The 19,502-nt window shown below is 44.5% G+C and overlaps 1 protein-coding gene across 1 annotated transcript; it reads left to right on the forward strand.

The window, feature by feature from the left end:
• The first annotated feature begins 7,165 nt into the window (after nucleotides 1-7,165).
• LOC102923526 (olfactory receptor 6C4-like) lies at nucleotides 7,166-8,113 on the forward strand. The gene has a single exon (XM_076548334.1). It carries the CDS (start codon nucleotides 7,175-7,177, stop codon nucleotides 8,111-8,113), a length of 939 nt encoding a protein of 312 aa, XP_076404449.1. The 5' UTR covers nucleotides 7,166-7,174.
• The last annotated feature ends 11,389 nt before the right edge of the window (nucleotides 8,114-19,502 follow it).

Below are 19,502 nucleotides of genomic sequence, written 5' to 3' on the forward strand. Positions count from 1 at the left end.
TCACTCAGGATGATTTTTTTCTAGATCCATCCATTTGTCTGCAAACCTCATGATGTCATTGTTTTTCTCTGCTGAGTAGTATTTCATTGTGTATATATGTGCCACAATTTATTTATCCATTCTTCAGTTGAAGGGCATCTGGGTTGTTTCCAGGTTTTGGCTATTACAAACAATGCTGATATGAACATAGCTGAGCAAGTGCTCTTGTGGTATGATTGAGCATTTCTTGGGTATATGCCCAGGAGTGGTATAGCTGGATCTTGGAGGAGATTAATTCCCAATTTTCCAAGAAAGTGCCATATTGATTTCCAAAGTGGTTTTACAAGCTTGCATTCCCACCAGCAGTGGAGGAGAGTTCTCCTAGTTCCACATCCTCTCCAGCATAAAGTGTCTTCAGTGTTTTTGATCTTAGCCATTCTGACAGGCGTAAGTTGGTATCTCAGAGTTGTTTTGATTTGCATTTCCCTGATGATTACGGATGTTGAGCAATTCCTTAAAGTTCTATTTTGTCATGACTTTCTACATTCTCACCAGGACTCTAAGTGATACTGCTAGAGAAAGTTAGCGGCCATCAATATTAAACAGAAATCATACAGAGGAGAAATGAAGCTCATTTACTAACATGGACAAATGGGACATTAGGCAGGAATCTCAATATTTAAATGGAAGGAGGAAGAGTATTCTGCAAAGGAAACTAAACGAAGGTGTGCAGAAAGGCAGAGAATGCCCAGGAAGAAGTGACTGACACATTGATATCTACAGAAAGAGAACTCATTAAAAGGATGTAACGACTAGGGGTGTATCTCACTGATAATGCACATGCTTTCCACAGAGCTGGGCTCAGTCCCCAACTCCAACAGAAAGAGGAGAGGAGGAGAGAGAAAGAGAGTGGGCACTAAGCATTTAAATGGGTACCTTAAAATACAGATGTATATTCAATATTATTTTTTTATTTTTAAAAGTAGAAAAATATATATTTAGGAACAAATTCTTGGGTAGATGAAGCTGAATTTGCTAATTCCAAGTAATATAAGAAAATGGTAAAATTATTTATTAATTTGTAGTAATACTAGACTAGACACAGTGAAACTAGACTAGTAAAACACACTAGACAAAAAGGAATGCTATTTTTCTGTGTAAGAGAGGAGAGAAAGGGAGTGTGTGAGGGAGGGAGGGAGAGAGGGAGGGAGGGAGGGAGGGAGGGAGGGAGGGAGGGAGGGAGGGAGGGAGGGAGGGAGGGATGGGGTGTTCACTGAGTTGTGTGCACATGTCTGTGGGGGTCAGAAGTCAGGATTTTGGTGTCTTCCTCTGTTGTTCTCCATCTTTTTTTTTTATTTAGTTACTTTTTATGTTTTTACATCCCAACCAAAGCTTCCCATCCCTCCTCTTCTCCCAGGGCCTTCTCCCATTTCCCCTATACCCACCATCCACTCCTCCTCTTTCTTCTCAGACAATGGCAGGCCTCCTATAGATATCAGCCAATCATGGTATATCAGATTACGGTAAGACTAGGCACCTCCTCTTCTATTAAGGCTGGACTTAGCCACCCAGTAGGAGGAACAGATTCCAAAAGCAGACAACAAAGAGACAGCCCACAAGAAGACCAAGCTATACAAGGATAACATCTCTGCAGAGGGCCTAGGTCAGTCCCATGCCAGCTCCCTGGGTGGCAATTCAGTCTCTGTAAGCCTGTTTCATCTGTGAATTGAAAGACTCCTCTCTATTCTGGATCTGAAAACTACTCAGTGTCATTTTAAACCTATAGCTATCATAGTACTTAAATAATATCACTGAAATTAATTAAAGATTTTAGGCTTTAATTATAAAGGTGAAAAATTATATGTATACATACTGAATTTAGGAAGTATCATTTTGTGACTTCCAAAGTAAAAAGGCAAACGTAGATTAAAAAGAAAATAAGGTATAAAAAGTTTATGCTTAAAAAACATAACTTTTTGTCTTGAAATTTTTATATCAATCAAATCAACCAATAAACTATAATAGTTGACTATGATGTTTATTTTCTTCTTAAATTTAATGTTTCTGAACTAAATATGATGTATTTTCATAGCAGGTTGTTCTTTGGAACTGTCACTGGTGTCAATCCAGTTTGGTTTCTTATATGGCTAACTGAACACATGCTGCTAAAAAAATTACTATTGTTTAAGAGAATCTTCTTTTGTAAACAATGGTTAATTATATTTCTGGCCCTGTTTATGTAGTTACAGAGAAATGTCATTAATTCTTTTCTTTATTTCTTGTAGAGATTATAATTTAATTATAATATTTCTCCCTTCACTTTTCCTCCTCCAAATTAAACCTTATTCCCATACACCATTTCCCACTCTCCTTCAAATTCGTGTCCTCTTTTTTAAAGCTAGTTTTTAACAATTCTTTTCTGGACCAAATTTAATTGGTAATTATTATGTGGTCATTTCAAGTAAAATATGCTCAGATGATACATTGATATATATACTCACATCATAGTTCCTGAAGCAATAGGTGTCTGAATCATTTTGATGATCCAATAATTAACAAGATTTTATTATAAAACAATATCTATTATTAATGCATAATGGCCATGGCCATGGAATAATTTATATATTTGGAAAGGTCTAGTAATCTTCTTAATGAACCACAGCTGGGTCATTATTTTAACCAGAGATACACTACCAAATATGTTCTGTTTTCCTTACACATCATTAAGTGCATCCATTAACTGTCCCATATTATATTCTTGAACAAATTAATTTCATTGCTTTCCACACAAAACAACCTCTCCTTTAAGAAATGTTTGAAAAATAATTAATAGTAATACAGTAAATAATGCTACTACATGTTTATGCCTTTCAAGTATTCAAATACTATTCATCTGCAAAGGATACATTTTTGCCTCATCTTCCTAGCAAAAAGCCGATTTTTAATAATAAGTATTCTCCAAATAAAATGATGAAATTAAAAATGGAGCTGAGGTAGTATATTGCAAAGGATGGTGTAACTTTTGTTATTATTGGTTTCTTTTTCATGGAATACATTATGAAATGTTCCTGAAGCTTCTGGTGCTTGGTATTTTGGTGAACACGGATGCTGTTTTGCCTGCTTCAGATAGTTGCTAAGATCAGGTTCATGGAAATAAGTGTCCTTTGGAGGAAAAAAAATCTTATTTTTAAGAATTCTAAATGTATATGGATCCTATTGTTTTAAAAATAAAGTCAACAAAGAGATGGGGCCTGGTACAGGTGAAGATTTACTTACTGAGGATATTAACCACAAATCCTGGTTCCTTTATCCAGAGACCTCAGCCCTTAATGTAAAAGAACATTACTTTTTCTTTTTCCTGTGGGAGCCCACTAGGCTTCCTCAAGGCTGTACCCAGCAGGACTGCATAAGAGGTTGATTGGACCACGGGCCTGGATACCAGGTGACTGTAATTAGCAAGGGGGAGGTCTTTTGCTCCACCCCTTGGCATTGTTAAAATAGACTGTTGGAATAAAGTTCTGGGCCTGTTTGGATAAGGATACAGGCCTGCCCGAGTCTATCCTGTGTTTTCTCTCTCCCTCTATTTCTAACTAAGTTTCTTACCCCTCATTCCTCAAGAGTTCCTGGGGTAAATAAGTGCGGGGGCTGGTCCTCTACACTTTCCACAAACTCTTTTGGGAAAAAGGAGGCCTATATGATGAGAGAACTTAAGCATGCCACAGACAGCATAATTTGAAGTGGTGGGACATAAATGAGGAGCACAAAGTCCAGGTAATAAACTGTGAGAAGCACATCTTCAGCCTAAGTGGCAGCTCAAGATGTTGCATTATTTGGAAAGCCAGCGTGAAAGCCAGGGGTCACTTATCCCTGAACCAAAACCGCTGAGTTTAGCATAGTTCTAACTCGAAATGCTGAGACAGTAAATGTTATTAAAAATGGTTTTGCGAAAAATCAATGCACTCTTATTTGGAAAATGAATATTTATTTTCTGGAATGGAGTAGAAGGATTTAATATGACATGAAAAGAGTCCATTGCTTAATATACTTATAAGAGTGAACTGTGGGAGAGTGCCCAGCATACTGGAGCCAACAGAAACATGATTACTGAAAGTCCTTTCTTACCACATTTAAACTTTTTGTGAGATATGAATTGTGATATGGTATAGCAAAAGAGAAGTAAAAATGAACCCAGAGGACACTCTGGTAACCACATGGTTTATACCCATCCCAGGGATAATCAGTTCTGTAACAACGACAATAAAATAGCTGGACTAGGCCCTTTGCATAAGCCAGGCAGTTGTGTAGCTTGATCTGCTTAATGGGCACTCTGGCAGTAGGATCAGGATCCATCCCCGGTGCATGAGCTGGGTTTTTGGAGCCCACTACCTATGGTGGGACACCTCACACAGCCTTGAGGCAGGGGGAGGGGCTTGGACCTGCCTCTACTGAATGTACCAGGCTCTGCTGACTCCCCTGAGAGGCCTTACCTTCTTGTAAGATGAAATGGGGTGGGGAGGATTGGAGGAGGGGAGGCTGGAGGGGAGGGAACAGGGGGATCTGTGATTGGTATGTAAAATGAATAAAAAAAATTTCTTAGTTAAAAAAGAAGGGAATAGCCCCATTTTAGAGTAGTACAATACTTTCTTATGGTCTCTTGAGCTAATATATTTTAACACGTTATCAGCCAGAAGACTTGAGCTTAAATATAAATTTAATTTTTTACCCAACCCATATTGTCAACATGCTCAGGAAGTATAACTGCAATCAAGTAGAAGTGGATTTGGGTTCAAGTAATAGAACAACCAAATGGTAGTAGCTTAAATAAATGAGTATGGTCATGCTTAATTTTGACATAATGACATTTGGTCACAATAACTTAGCACAATGTTTTGATCTTATATTTGTAGTGATGCTACTGTAAATAATAATACTAAACAACCAGGCATATAAAATATGACATCATACAGATAACCTAATAATAATTAATTATCATAAATAACTGGCACTGGTATATTATTCACTGTATGATATTTTAATAATTATAATATGTTGCTTCTATTTATTAAAAAAAATAAAAGTACAGTTGTGGTCTTTGAAACCCTCACATTGTCCTTAAAGGCTTCATGCATACTGTATCATTAGTTAAGATGTAAAGGCCTAGACTTAACTTTACAGGCTCTATCTTAGGGAAAGGGCCACCATCTCAGACCACCTGCTGTACTCAGTTCCAGGAAGGACCAGAGCAGTATCCTCTTGCAGACATCCTGTCTGTGGTTTATGGTCCTTGAAGATATCTAGATAATCCTGCTGAGCCGTCCAGATAATCCTGTTCCTTGTGTTGTGGTTTCCCACCAAAAGTCTAACCCAATGGTTTCAAATGTGGTTTGTGCCCAAAGTCTAGACCAGTAGTTTTAAAAATTCACCTCACCCCATATTCCTTCTACCTAATCCCAAGTTGCCAATTCCTGGCTTATATTTTTTTTCCTATAAAAACTCTCTATACCTGGGCTTGTGGCTGCCACCACATTTTCTTCCATCTGCCATGTCGTGGCCTGGGTTGAACCTTAGTAAAAGGACCCTTATGTGCTTGCATCTGGGGGTTTCGAGAAATGGGTACAACAAAGAGGCCATGTCAAATGACTGGCCCACCTCATCTAGGTTTCTGTAATTACACACTATGATATTCAAACAGTTTCTAAGTCCTAAGAACATGTTTCTCACACTGCAACCCTGTTGCTAACCCTTGAATACTATTCCTTTCTCTATACTATTAACTAAAAGTAAACTGATGAACTACTTCAGAAATGTTATAAAGATCCAAAGATTTTTCTGTCTTCCCACTTCCTCTCCTTTTTATTTGGCTTTTCACAAATAATAGCCAAATACAGTGACAATCTACCTACTGTTGTTCTGATATTTTATTTGTGCTGAAATGTGGTGATATTTTATTTGTGCTTTAGTAAATAAAGCTTTCCTGGAAATCAGAGGAAAAATGTCAGCCATTATAAGTAAACAAAGAAGTCAGGCATGGTAGCACACACCCTTAATCTTATCACTTGGCAGGCAGGATCTCTGTATGTTCAAGGCCACACTGAAAACAGAGCCAAATGTAGTGTCATACGCCCCCAACACTGGTTAACTATGGAGGTATGGAGGTCTGTACAGACAGACAGGAAGTGATAGAGCTGGGCAGGAAGAGGAAGTGAGGTAGCTGGACAGAGAGCAAATCAGACGGAAGAGCAGCAAGGCATATAGACAATGTGGGTAGAGAGGAAGTAACTGAGTAATTATATAATGTGTAATTATGTAAGAAAGTAATGATGAAGCTGCAGAGTTGTTGAAGTAAGGTTAGATGGGGGCTTTTCCTATTTCCCTGATCTCCTTAAGGCGTTCACCTCTATATTTGGCTCTGTTTTTTTCATTTAATAAGACCATTTAGAAATTCATCTATATACTGTTATGAGGCACTGTATTATAATACAGTGTCTTATAATACACAAGCTACACAGAGAACATTGGCCAAAACTCATATTTTCCTCATAAACCTATTCCTTGAATCATTTGCCCACACATAGTGACAATAATTCTTTCCAGTTGGCAGAGCCCTCTCTGGCTGAATTACCTCTTAACAGACCCAGATCTTAGGCCTGTCAAAATGGCAAATCAATCCTAGCATCAATTTTGGAGAAGACATTCAACACATGCGGTAATGTCTCAGAGCATCTTAGCTTTGCTCCATGCACCAGGAGGAAGGGGGAGGGACAGTGAGGTGAGAAGTTCCTCCCCTTGAAGTTCTATACTTCCCTTTGAAATGATCTCTTCTAATCCTGTTACCTACCTCTCCCTCTCCCTCTCCCTCCACCTCCACCTCCACCTCCACCTCCACCTCCACCTCCACCTCCACCTCCACCTCCACCTCCACCTCCACCTCCACCTCCACCTCCACCTCCACCTCCACCTCCACCTCCACCTCCACCTCCACCTCCACCTGAATGATTTTCTTCCTTTTTCCCCCCTCACCTTTTCCACTTTGTCTATACAGAAGCTTATTAATAGTTATTCTTCTGAGGTCAGCCTTGACTAACCTTTCCAGCCCCCTAAGACTCTTAAGACTTCCTCTCTGTACTGCTAAGCTCAGTTCACCTTCATCACCCATTTCTCTTTTTCTCAGCCTCACAGGGTATCAAAGCAGATAATGAAAAATCAGATTTTCAGTGAATTCATGCTCCTGGGACTCACAGATTCACCAGAGCTTCCAATCTGTGTTTTCCTATTCCTCCTCCTCCTCACATACATTGTCAGCATTATGGGAAATCTCACCATCATCATCCTCACACTGCTGGATTCCCACCTCCAGACACCCATGTACTTCTTCCTCAAGAACTTCTCCTTCCTGGAAATCTCCTTCACATCCACTTTTAGTCCTCGAATGCTCGTCAGCACCTCTACAGGAATTAAGACCATCAGCTTTGCTGGCTGCTTCACTCAGTACTTCTTTGCCATCTTCTTTGGAGCCACTGAATTCTGCCTTCTGACTGCCATGTCCTATGACTGCTATGTGGCCATCTGCAAACCCCTGCACTACACCACCATCATGAGCAACAGGGTCTGCACCCTGCTGGTCCTCTGCTCTTGGCTGAGTGGCTTCCTAGTCATCTTATTTCCAATCATCTTGACTAGTCAGCTGGACTTCTGTGCATCCAATGTGCTCAATCATTATTACTGTGACTATGGGCCCCTCATAGAAATAGCTTGCTCAGACACAAGGCTGCTGGAACTCTTTGATTTTGTCTTAGCAGGCATGAACTTGATAGTTACCCTGGTGCTGGTGATTCTCTCCTACGCTCACATCATCAGGACCATTCTGAAGATCCCTTCTGCACAGCAGAGGACGAAGGCCTTTTCCACATGTTCCTCCCACATGGTTGTCATCTCCCTCTCTTATGGAAGCTGCATCTTCATGTACATAAAGCCTTCAGCAACAGAAGGAGTTGCCTTCAATAAGGGTGTGGCTGTGCTCAATACCTCAGTTGCCCCTTTACTGAACCCGTTCATTTACAATCTAAGGAATAGGCAAGTAAAACAAGCTGTCAATGATGTGGTCAGAAAAATAATGCATCTTTATTCCTTTTAGTGGCCTCAAAATAAATAGAAATGTTGGGTGACATCCAGGCTATGCCTCCTCTTTGTTGAAGTGAATTCTCAGGGAAGCTTGGTGTAAGCTGGTGCCCACAGTCTTTTTCAAACTAGTTTAAGAATTTCTGTTATCTACCTTTAAAGAATGAAAGAGGGGGCTGGAGAGATGGCCCAGAGGTTAAGAGCACTGGCTGCTCTTACAGAGGTCCTGAGTTCAATTCCCAGCATCCACATGGTGGCTCACAACCACCTGTAATGAGATCTAGTTCCCTCTTCTGGCTGCTCTATTTCTTCCTCTATAGGTACTTCTCCCTTCCATTTTCTCTCCTCCCCTCTTTTCATTCTCTTCCTCCTGTTTTCCTGCTCCTTCTTTCTCCTCTCCTCTCTTCTGTTCTCTTCTCTCAGTTCACATCTCCCCTCTCTCAATCTCTCCCCCCAACCACTAGTGTATATGTGTAAATCTCTTGGTCTGTCTCTATTTCTGTCTCCATTCTTTTCTCTACAACCACTCTGAGTGGCCATACAGGTCTAAGTGTACCCGAATTCTTCGTGGCATCTCTGTGTCCCCAGAATGAACATTTCAAGAGGCTCCAACAAGTCTTTCCATGACTTAAGCTCTGAAATCTCACAGCACTACCTCTGCCACATTGTTTTGTTTCAGCAAGTCCACAAAGTCAGCCAGAATGAAGAGGAAGGAAACCAGGGTCCTAGTTTCACCTTCTCTGTGGAAAGGACACAGTCATGGCTCCTTTCAGGTGGGAAATAGTTTCCCATTTGCTCAAGTCCTTAGATAATAACTGACTCAAATGCATCCTGCATAGAATAGGCTCTCTCTAACTATGCAACTTGTTCTTGCAGCACACATTAGATCATATTTGAAAAATGAGACTCCACTATTGCATTGAGATGAGTCAGTCTTCCTGACAATGGATTCCTTCATGCCAAGGATCTTGTGTTGCCCAGTCCTTAGTTCTCTCCACAAACCTAGCATGTCAAACTCACACAGATTTCCCAAATAACTCAGAATGCTGCACAAATGGGCTTACTTGATGTTACGCTTTTCTAAAAGATCCTTAGTTCTGAGTAATTTAATAACCTGAAATATCTACAATAGGGACAACTGACTGAAAGAATATTTTGAATTTGCATAATAACATCAGCCTGAAAGAAGTAGATTTATAAGCTGTTTTTGAACCATAGGTTTTCTTTTCATAAGGAAAAGTGGTTAGAGAAGACTGTCTCAAAGGCTGATTTCCTGGCATATTATAATGGCTGATATGCACAATCAACCATATAAAATAATGCTTCTATTTACTAAAAGAGATATACTTCTTGTTGACTTTTGTGCTTGATCTTTTCTCAGCTTTATGGATCTTATTTGAAATCTGTCTGGTTAATATTTATATCTGATGAGTATAGATTTATCATCTTTATCATAGCCCAACTTATTTTAGCATTTCCTGATGAATATCTATGGGGCCACTATGGTCCTTAGAAGAAAGTGTCCAATTCTATGACATTTTGGCAAAAGTCTAGAGTCTAATATTGGATATCTCCACAATTAAGAAAATGGTGCCCAGCTTTCTGATTTTATCCAGTGGGCATGGGAAAATTTAATAGAATCATTCAGAAAGAATATGTTTCAAATAATTCTTTTTTTTCTGAGACAGGGTTTCTCTGTGGTGTTTTGGTGCCTGTCCTGGATCTCACTTTGTAGACCAGGCTGGCCTTGAACTCACAAAGATCTGCCTCCCGAGTGCTGGGATTAAAGGTGTGCACCACCATCGCCCGGCTCAAATAATTCTTAATAAAAAGAAGCCTCAATAATCATTTTAGAGACACTAGTATTAGCCACTGATGTGGATTTGATTCTAAAGTTTTAATGAAGTTGATCAGTTAAAGTACCTGGTTGATAAAGCAATTTGAGTAACAAATCCATTACTTCCCAAACTGTCTTTTTGGGGGGTATTTTTAAACTCAAATTGGTTTTATTTACCACTTTGAAGTTTTAAACTTTGTTATAGATAATGGTTTTTAAATATAATATTGGGTAAGAAAAAAATAGATGTAGTCTTACCCAAGTAGATATAATTTTCCTCTGGTTATTATGGCATGTGGATTCAAGCAAAATGGCTATTTACAGTGAAATTCTTGAATCTACAGAGTTCATGTTGAAAAGGGCACATTACAAACCATTTTACCATTAACAAGAGGTAACTACTCAAGCAAACAAAGAATTTTGAGCCATGTTATATATAATATCTGGGCACACACTCAAACTGTTTCCAGCATTATGTAGAGATCTATGGAATATTTTTACATTGATTTTATTTGCAGAGGTACAATTCAAAACAAAGAAATTCTGTATATAAAAACTGTTATTAAAAGTACATTAATAATTAATGGGTACTACAATTAATCAATATTTATAGCTGCAGGACCATAAGCCATCAAGATACCTTATGATCAGAAGCACAGGACTGTTGACTTTCTTTGCCAGAGCATAGACTCTCATTATCAAAGCTGAGGAAATATGGAAACAGAAAAGACAGAAATTGGATATGGGTGAAAGTAAATGTAAAGGTGAGGTATGACGCAGACCTTCAAAAGGGTGTGTGTGTGTTCCATGGTAAGATATCCCTCACTTAAGCAGATGCAGAGATCCACAGCCAAGTACCAGGCTGAGCTCCAGGAATCCAGTTAAAGAGAGGGATTCTACAAAAAAAAAAAAAGGGCATTAAGATCATAATGAAGAAATCTATAGAGACAACCAAACCAAACTAGTGGGAAGTTTAGATCAACAGCTGTGGAACCTACATAGGACTGGACCAGGCCCTCTGCATAAGTGAGACAGTTGTGTAGCTTGGTCTGGTTAAGGGGGCCTTGGCAGTGGGATCAGTATCTGTCCCTGGTGCATGAGCTGGCTCTCTGGGGCCCAGTTCCTGTGGTAGGACACCTTGCACAGCCTTGATGGGGGGGGGGGCGCTTGGTCCTGCTTCAAATGAATGTACCAGGCTTTGCTGACTCCCCATGGGAAGCCTTACATTTTCAAAGAAGGGGATGGAGCTGGATGGTTGGGTAGAGGGAAAGAACTGGGGGGAGCAGGAGGAGGAATTAGAGGGGGATCTGCGGTTGGTATGTAAAATGAATAAAAAAAAATCTTAAAAAAAAAAGATTTCCCTCACTTAAATTCCCATTGCAACATTGCCTTGCATTTGAGAAAATACTGTGTTTTTTAAAAGAGGATTTTAAAGTATCACTCTCTCAAGTGTTCTGCTGAAGTCGGACCAGAGGGCTAATGATTGGATGTGAGCCGGAAAACCTGTGGAAACGATGCTTAATTCTGTTTTCTTTATCATCTAATGTTTGACTTACAAAATAAGAAGGAAGAATATCTAACTGAGCATGTGAAAGAGAGGAGCACATTCTCTCTCTCTCTCTCTCTCTCTCTCTCTCTCTCTCTCTCTCTCTCTCTCTCTCTCTCTGTGTGTGTGTGTGTGTGTGTGTGTGTGTGTGTGTGTGTGTGTGTGTGATAGTATAATAATGTCTAACTCTCACCCACATTTAAGGACTTACTTAAATGAATAAAATTTCTTAGGTACCTGACATTCCGTCAAATGACCATGCTCTGTGAATACAGCTCAGATGTTGGCTGCAGTGGTTACAGTTACACAGTTATACTTTTTGTGGTAGTCTTTTCACAAACCCCGATCCTTCAGCAATGTCAATGCTCACCTCTGCAAGTATTAAAACAGCTCTAAATAGACTGATCTAAAAATGTAAAAGGGCATTCAAGAACTGTCCAGTTACCAAACAGATTGCTCTCTAACATGTTTTAAATATGGTGAAAGACACCCAGGGGAGATCTTCCCTCAGGAGAGACCCCAAACCCAAGGAACACGCCGAAACCATGAATCAGATGCAAACAGCAAGAGGGTTTATTCAGATACACAGGTACCTGGGGCGAAGTCTCTTGGAGGACTTGCGCGCCTTCCTAGGGCAAGGGAGACTTTTTATAGGATCCCAGGGGCAGAGGCGCGGTTACAGAAGTGAGAAGCATAGTTACAGGGCTCCTATTGGTTGTTTCAAAGAAGGCCAGGGTGAACTTGGGGTCGTATTCTTAATTTTCGGAAATTTGATGTATGTGGCTGACTTGGCCTTGCCCAGGGTATAGTGGGCGTTTTTCCAGCCCAGCTGCTTATTCCTCAAGGCCAGGGGGCCAATTATAAATATCCTGATTTGACTCAACGGTTTTTCTCCCAAGGCCGATGGCCGACCACAGTTATCTCTCTCTCAAGGCCGGTGGCCGACCACAGTTATCTCTCTCTCAAGGCCGGATGGCTGGCCACAGTTATCTCTCTCTCAAGGCCGAATGGCTGGCCACAGCTGTGAACTCCTGTTTTTCTGATTCCTTCAGAATGGCGTTTCTTAGACTAAGTTATTGGGACTGGGGGGGGGGGCATTTCATCGGCCCAACGCCCCATGTCCTCATAATGGAGTGGGGGTCTTTCATTCCCCCATTTTCTTTTGTACCAAATGGAATCTTTCATTTTAGGATGGAGAATAAGGGGTCAGCTCCATCTCTGACTGTCTGAGCCTCTGATATTGCTGGGTTAGGATCAAAGCCTGGACAACAGAAACCCTATCCTTGATGAATTGCACCAATCTGTTGAGGATGCATGGCCCAAACAATAAAATGAGCAGGAGGATGATTAGGGGGCCCATGATGGTGGAAACAAGGGTGGTAAACCATGGTGATCTTTGGAACCATCCTTCAAACCATCCCTGTTGAGACTCAAATAATTGCTGTCTCTGTTTTAATCTTTCTCTTAATTTAGCCATGTTATCCCTGACTACTCCAGTATGATCTGCATAGAAGCAACATTCTTCTTTGAGGGCAGCACATAACCCGCCCTCTTGTAGGAAGAGTATATCCAGCCCTCTTCTATTTTGCAGCACTACTTCTGATAGGGATGTCAAGGATTTTTCTAATGCACTAACCGATTCCTCTAGGGCTTTGATGTCTGTATTCATGGCTACTTGGAGCTGTCTGAATTGGCCAGTCTCCATGAGGGCTGCAGTCCCTGTACCTACCCCGGCAGCTATTCCGCCCATGGTAATTCCTCCCAGTAACAGGGCCAGCGTCAGGGAAACAGGCTCTCTTATTAAACGGGTGTTTTTCATTTCAAAGTGACTACAAATATATTCAGGTTCATGATAAGTAACTTTGGGCCATAATTCTATTAATATACAATAGTCAGAGGTCAGGTTCAGCACTGTAGTGGAGACGCAGGGAGTGAGTCCCGTGCTGCATGCCCAAAATGTTCCTTTAGGGGCTGTAAGATAATAAGCCCCTGATGGAAGGGCCTGGGTGGAATTGCAAAGACCCTGGTGGGATGGCGGAATGGCCCCTAAGCAGAGCCCTCGTCCGGAGGCTTCTGAGAGAGTCAGCTTGTGCTGGGGGGCAGTGTGGCAGCTTGTAGAAGGGGAAGTCTGGTTAGTAAAATTCCCCATAACAGCAATCCCTTCGTAATAAGGGGGACTTGAAATTAGACAAAGCCAGCAGCTTCTGGTTTTGTTTGGGGCAGTGAGGTTGAGGGTTAGATACGCCCCTTGGATTAATTTCAGGAGTCTATCTCCAGTGCCTGGCCTTACAAGGGAAGCAGTGGTGGCCATGCTGGCTGTAGGGGTCAATGTAATAGATTGGTGGGGGAGCTGGGCTGGGGCTCTTTCAGGTTGTGAAGGTGATTTCTGTTCTGGGAGAACAGGGTTGGGGCCCACAGGAACGTTAACTGATTCTATCTTTTGTTTTACTTGGAAGATGAATCCCCTCCCCTGTCTGTTCCCGTCATATAGAACCTGACTCCCCAAGACCTTCCATCGGTCCATGAAGACAACTTTGTGCCCTTTGGAGTGAAGGAAATGTTTAGTGAATCTTCTCCCTTCTGACTTCATCTCACCTTGATGAGATCCCAACTGGAGCTAGGCTTCCAGTACGCGTCCTCGGTCGTTTCACATCCCCATTTTGCACAAAAAAAAGATTCTAGTCCCCCACATTTGTAAGTCGTATCCCAGTCCCTTCCGTCCCTAGGGCATACATACAGCTGGGTCTGCTGCAGCTTTCTATAGGCTGGGTCAGCGCGATCAGCTCTGCTCTTTGGGCCGATGTTCCAGGCGGCAGCGGTGAGGCCCAACCTACCTCTGAGTCGGTGGTAACGGCTACTCCGGCCCTCTGTTCTCCTTCTTTGAGGAAGCTGCTCCCATCCGTGAACCAGATAAAATCTGGGTTCGACAGCGGTTGATCTGTTAGGTCGGAGCGGGTGCCATGGGCCTCTGCCAGAATCTGGAGGCAATTGTGCTCCTCAGATGGGTCTGGCAAGGGCAGCAGGGTTGCGGGGTTGAGGGAGACAACTGGTCCGAACACTACTCGGTCTGTGTCTAACAACAGAGCCTGGTAGTGGGTCATCCTGGAATTTGAGAGCCATCTATCTGGGGGCTGCCGGACCAGAGCTTCCACTGCATGGGAGGATAACACAGTTAATGGCTGTCCCAAAGTCAGTTTCCCTGCATCCTTGAGCAAAACAGCAATGGCGGCTACCATGCACAGACAGGGGGGTCATCCTGCAGCTACCGGGTCTAATTTCTTGGATAGATAAGCTACAGGTCTCTTCCATGGCCCCAGTCTCTGTACCAGTACTCCTTTTGCAAAGCCTGAGTTCTCGTCCACGAACAGTTCAAAGGGCTTAGTCAGATCTGGTAGGCCAAGAGCTGGTGACTCAAGTAAGGTTCTCTTAATTCGTTTAAAGGCCTGTTGTTGCTCCTCTCCCCAGTGGAACATGACCCCGGGCTTGGTGAGAGGATACAGAGGGGCAGCCATCTCAGCAAAACCTGGGATCCAGAGGCGGCAGTAGCTGGCTGTACCTAGGAACTTCCTCACCTGGCGGGGGTTCTTTGGAGGGGGTATGGAGATTATGGCCTCCTTCCTTGCTTCGGTGAGCCATCTCTGTCCTCCCTCTAGGGTGTAACCCAAGTAAATGACTTTGCTTTGACAAATCTGGGCCTTCTTGGGCGAAGCCCTATAGCCCTTCTGTCCCAGTTTAGCCAAAAGGGCCCGAGTGCCTCTCAGACATTCAGCCTGGGTTCTGGCTGCTAGGAGGAGGTCATCCACATATTGGAGCAAGATTAAGGCCAGATGTTCGACCCGGAACTCGGCCAGGTCTGAGTGTAAGGCTTCATCAAAGAGGGTCGGGCTGTTTTTAAACCCCTGGGGGAGTCGAGTCCAGGTCAACTGTCCTGAAAAATCCCATCTCTGGGTCTCTCCATTCAAAAGCAAACAGCAGTTGGCTCTGGGGGTGTAATTTCAAACAGAGGAAGGCATCCTTCAAGTCCAGTATCGTATACCAAATGTGGGTTGGTGGAAGAGTGCTGAGGAGGTTGTAAGGGTTTGGCACCATGGGGTGTATATCTTCAACCTGTTTATTAACCTCCCTCAGGTCTTGAACCGGTCTGTAATCCCCTGTCCCAGGTTTTTTTTACAGGCAGGAGGGGGGTATTCCAAGGGGATCGACAGGGCACGAGTACCCCCTGGTCCAAGAGCCTCCGGATGTGTGGTTTAATGCCCTCATGGGCTTCCCGGGACATAGGATACTGTTTGATTGAAACGGGAGTGGTGGAGGCTTTTAACTGAATAACAAGTGGGGGTTGGTCGTGAGCCAGCCCCAAGCCGCCAGTCTCTGCCCATGCCGAGGGAAATTCCCTCAACCAGTCCTGCATCCCTTGTGGTGGCCCCTTAGAGGGCTCGGATTCAAACAGGCGGTATTCTTCTTCCAGTTTTAGGGCTAGGACTTGTAGGGGGGTCCCTTTGGGTCCTGTAACGGTCAACCCCTTGTCATCAAAATAGATCTGAGCCTTGAGCTTAGTCAATAGGTCTCGGCCCAATAATGGGTGAGGGCAATCGGGTATATGCAAAAAAGAGTGGGTTACCTGTCCAGATGCCAGCTGAACCTTTCTCTCGGTGGTCCATCGATACCTCCTGCTACCTGTGGCCCCCTGGACCAAAGCTGTGCAGTCACTGAGAGAGCCTCCGGTATGGGTCAGGACTGCATGTTGAGCCCCGGTGTCCACCAGGAAGGTCACTGGCTGCCCCCCAATCTTGAGAGTTATCCTAGGCTCGGGGGGGGGGGGGGGGGCTCCTGGCCTTGACCTCCCTAATCCTCCAGATTGAAGAGGTCCGTGGCCCTTGGCTTAGGTCTCCGAGACCCTTGAGGCTTCTTTGGGCAGTCACAAGCCCAATGTCCTCTTTGTTTACAGTAAGCACACTGGTCTTTGTCAAGCGGTGTCTTTCTTTGATCTCCCGTCCTAACTCCCTCTCTGACCTGTCCCTGAGACACTACAGTGGCCAGGACTTTACTTATTTCTCTATGACGTTTCTTATCTCTCTCTTCTTGCCTCTGCCACATCCTCTCCTCCCGCTCTTTGGGAGTTTCTCTCTTATTAAACACTTTCTCTGCCTCTCTCAATAAATCTGACAAACTGAATGAATGCAATCCTTCTAGTCTCTGTAACTTGGCCCTTATATCTGGACTTGACTGATAGATGAAAGACAAGATGACACCCAGCGCCTGTCCTGGATCTTCCGGATCGTACGGGGTATACATCCTATAAGCCTCTCTATGTCTTTCCAAGAACGCTGCCGGCGTCTCCTCCTTTCCCTGGATCACATTCCTAACCTGAGCCAAATTGGTGGGGCACCTAGCAGCCCCTCGGAGACCCGCTAAGAGCAACTGGCGATAGAGATGTAGGTGCTCCCTACCTTCTGGGGTCTCGAAGTCCCAGTTCGGGCGGGTGAGGGGAAAGGCTGCGTCAATGATATTAGGCAATTGGATGGGTCTTCCATCGTCTCCTGGAACCTGTTTCCGAGCCTCCAGGAAGACTCGCTGCTTCTCCTCCACCATCAGGAGGGTCTGCAGGAACTGCTGACAATCTTCCCAAGTGGGCTTGTGGGTCACTAAAATGGACTCAATCAGGTTAGTCAAGGCAACAGGGTCCTTAGAGAAAGGAGGATTATGTTGCTTCCAGTTATAAAGATCAGATGCCGAAAACGGCCAGTATTGGAGCTGGTGGTTAGGGCCCTCCCTAAGGGGGAAGGCCCTGGATTCTTTGGCTGGTTCGTTGCGCCTTCCTCGTAGGCGACCGGCAATTGGGGAGGGAGCTGGAGCCTCATCCTCCCGCTCTCTCTGTAGAGGCTGTTCGGGGGTCGCTGCGGGGACCGCCAGTCCCTCCGGCGCTGCTGCAGGGGCCGCCAGTCCCTCTGGCACCCGATTCCCCGGGTATGGCGGTGGATCCTCTGTCAGGAGGTCAATAAGAGGTGAATTGGGGTCTGGGGGAAGGACAGGGACCTTAGGGGGATCCTTTCGTGGGAGAACAGGGTAAAGGGAGGAGGTAGGAGGGGCGGGAGGGAGCAGTGGTGCTGTCGGGGGGCTGTAACACTCGGGGCGGGGTGGCTCGGTGCCCACGGGTGGCGCTGTCCCTCCCCAGACACCTTCCCCAACCCGGGCCTCCCCAGCCGTCCCGGAGCCGGTCGCGGCGCACCGCCATGGTGGAAGTGCACCCGATAGTGGCCGGTCGCCCGCCCTGGCTTCCTCGGCCCCGGGATTCAGCGAGCGCTGCTGCTGCCGGGGGGCTGGAGGGGAGAGAAACGGCTTAACCCATGGGGGGGGGGTTCTGTTGCCAGGAGTCTCCACATGGCGATGTATGGGACCTGGTCCAGGTGGCCATGGGGACTCGGAGCGAAAACTTTTCCCTCCACCTGTGAAATAAGACTGAGGTTAAAGGTTCCCTCACGAGGCCATCCTACATCCATCCTGACCCATTCGGCCTCGCAAAGAGTGATCCATTTTTTCTTCTTGACTACGACTCCCTCGTTGTTGGCTCGTGTCTTCACGTCTGACCAGTGGTCAAGCATGAGGCTCAAGGGGGTGGTGACAGTCTGTCCCATGGCTGTTTCTAGGAGGAGAACGGTTAAACAGAAAACAAAGAACGACAGGCAAACGCAAATAAGACTAACACGTGCTGCGCGGCTTCGGTTCCAAACCGAAAGCAAAACCTCAGAAGGAGACTGCGAGGGTCCGGACCCCTCGTCTCCGACCAACACCACGTATCCCTCAGATACGTGAGTGGCCCCAAAAAACCGTGCCCCAGAGGGGACTTCAGACACCCGTGGAACGTCTTCCAGGGTCACGGTGGGCGAAGTCCGAGCTCGTCAGCTCCTTCAGCCCCCACCGCCACAGACAGATTATCAGGTGTGCAGACAAACAGACAACACTCAGGCAGGACAGGGATGACATATACCGAGGCCGGCCGACTTACCTCCTGACGGTGGGTCGGTGGTCCCAGGGAGGGGTCTCTATCTCGGTGGGACCTCCAATGAAAGACCCCCAGGTGAGATCTTCCCTCAGGAGAGACCCCAAACCCAAGGAACACGCCGAAACCACGAATCAGATGCAAACAGCAAGAGGGTTTATTCAGATACACAGGTACCTGGGGCGAAGTCTCTTGGAGGACTTGCGCGCCTTCCTAGGGCAAGGGGGACTTTTTATAGGATCCCAGGGGCAGAGGCGCGGTTACAGAAGTGAGAAGCATAGTTACAGGGCTCCTATTGGTTGTTTCAAAGAAGGCCAGGGTGAACTTGGGGTCGTATTCTTAATTTTCGGAAATTTGATGTATGTGGCTGACTTGGCCTTGCCCAGGGTATAGTGGGCGTTTTTCCAGCTCAGCTGCTTATTCCTCAAGGCCAGGGGGCCAATTATAAATATCCTGATTTGACTCAATGGTTTTTCTCCCAAGGCCGGTGGCTGACCACAGTTATCTCTCTCTCAAGGCCGGATGGCTGGCCACAGTTATCTCTCTCTCAAGGCCGAATGGCTGGCCACAGCTGTGAACTCCTGTTTTTCTGATTCCTTCAGAATGGCGTTTCTTAGGCTAAGTTATTGGGACTTGGGGGGGGGCATTTCATCGGCCCAACACCCCATGTCCTCATAATGGAGTGGGGGTCTTTCAATGGGAATTAGAAAAATAGTATTATATGTTAAAAAAAATTCTTAAGGCTCACTTTGTATATACTTCTGCTTCACTATTGACATCAATTTCAGTTACATCATCTTCCCTCTCCTATAGTCCTGACAACCTCCAATAAACCCCAATCCAGAAATTAAGTGATGGCATTGCCCACTGTTACATCACTTAACCACTCTCAGAAAGTGATGGTTTTCATATTTTCCATATTTGTGTATTCAAAAAAATGTGTTCCATTCTCACTCCACCTCTACGCCCTCTTTGTGTTGCTCCCCTGTTCACTATCTTTTTATGCAGCCAACTGTTCTTCTCTA

This window comes from Peromyscus maniculatus, chromosome 12 (assembly GCF_049852395.1).
Source record: "Peromyscus maniculatus bairdii isolate BWxNUB_F1_BW_parent chromosome 12, HU_Pman_BW_mat_3.1, whole genome shotgun sequence".
NCBI lineage: Eukaryota > Metazoa > Chordata > Mammalia > Rodentia > Cricetidae > Peromyscus > Peromyscus maniculatus.

Bases quoted from the DNA above. Each gene is read 5' to 3' on its own strand.
- LOC102923526 (XM_076548334.1), top strand. From the start codon at position 7,175: ATGAAAAATCAGATTTTCAGTGAATTCATGCTCCTGGGACTCACAGAT.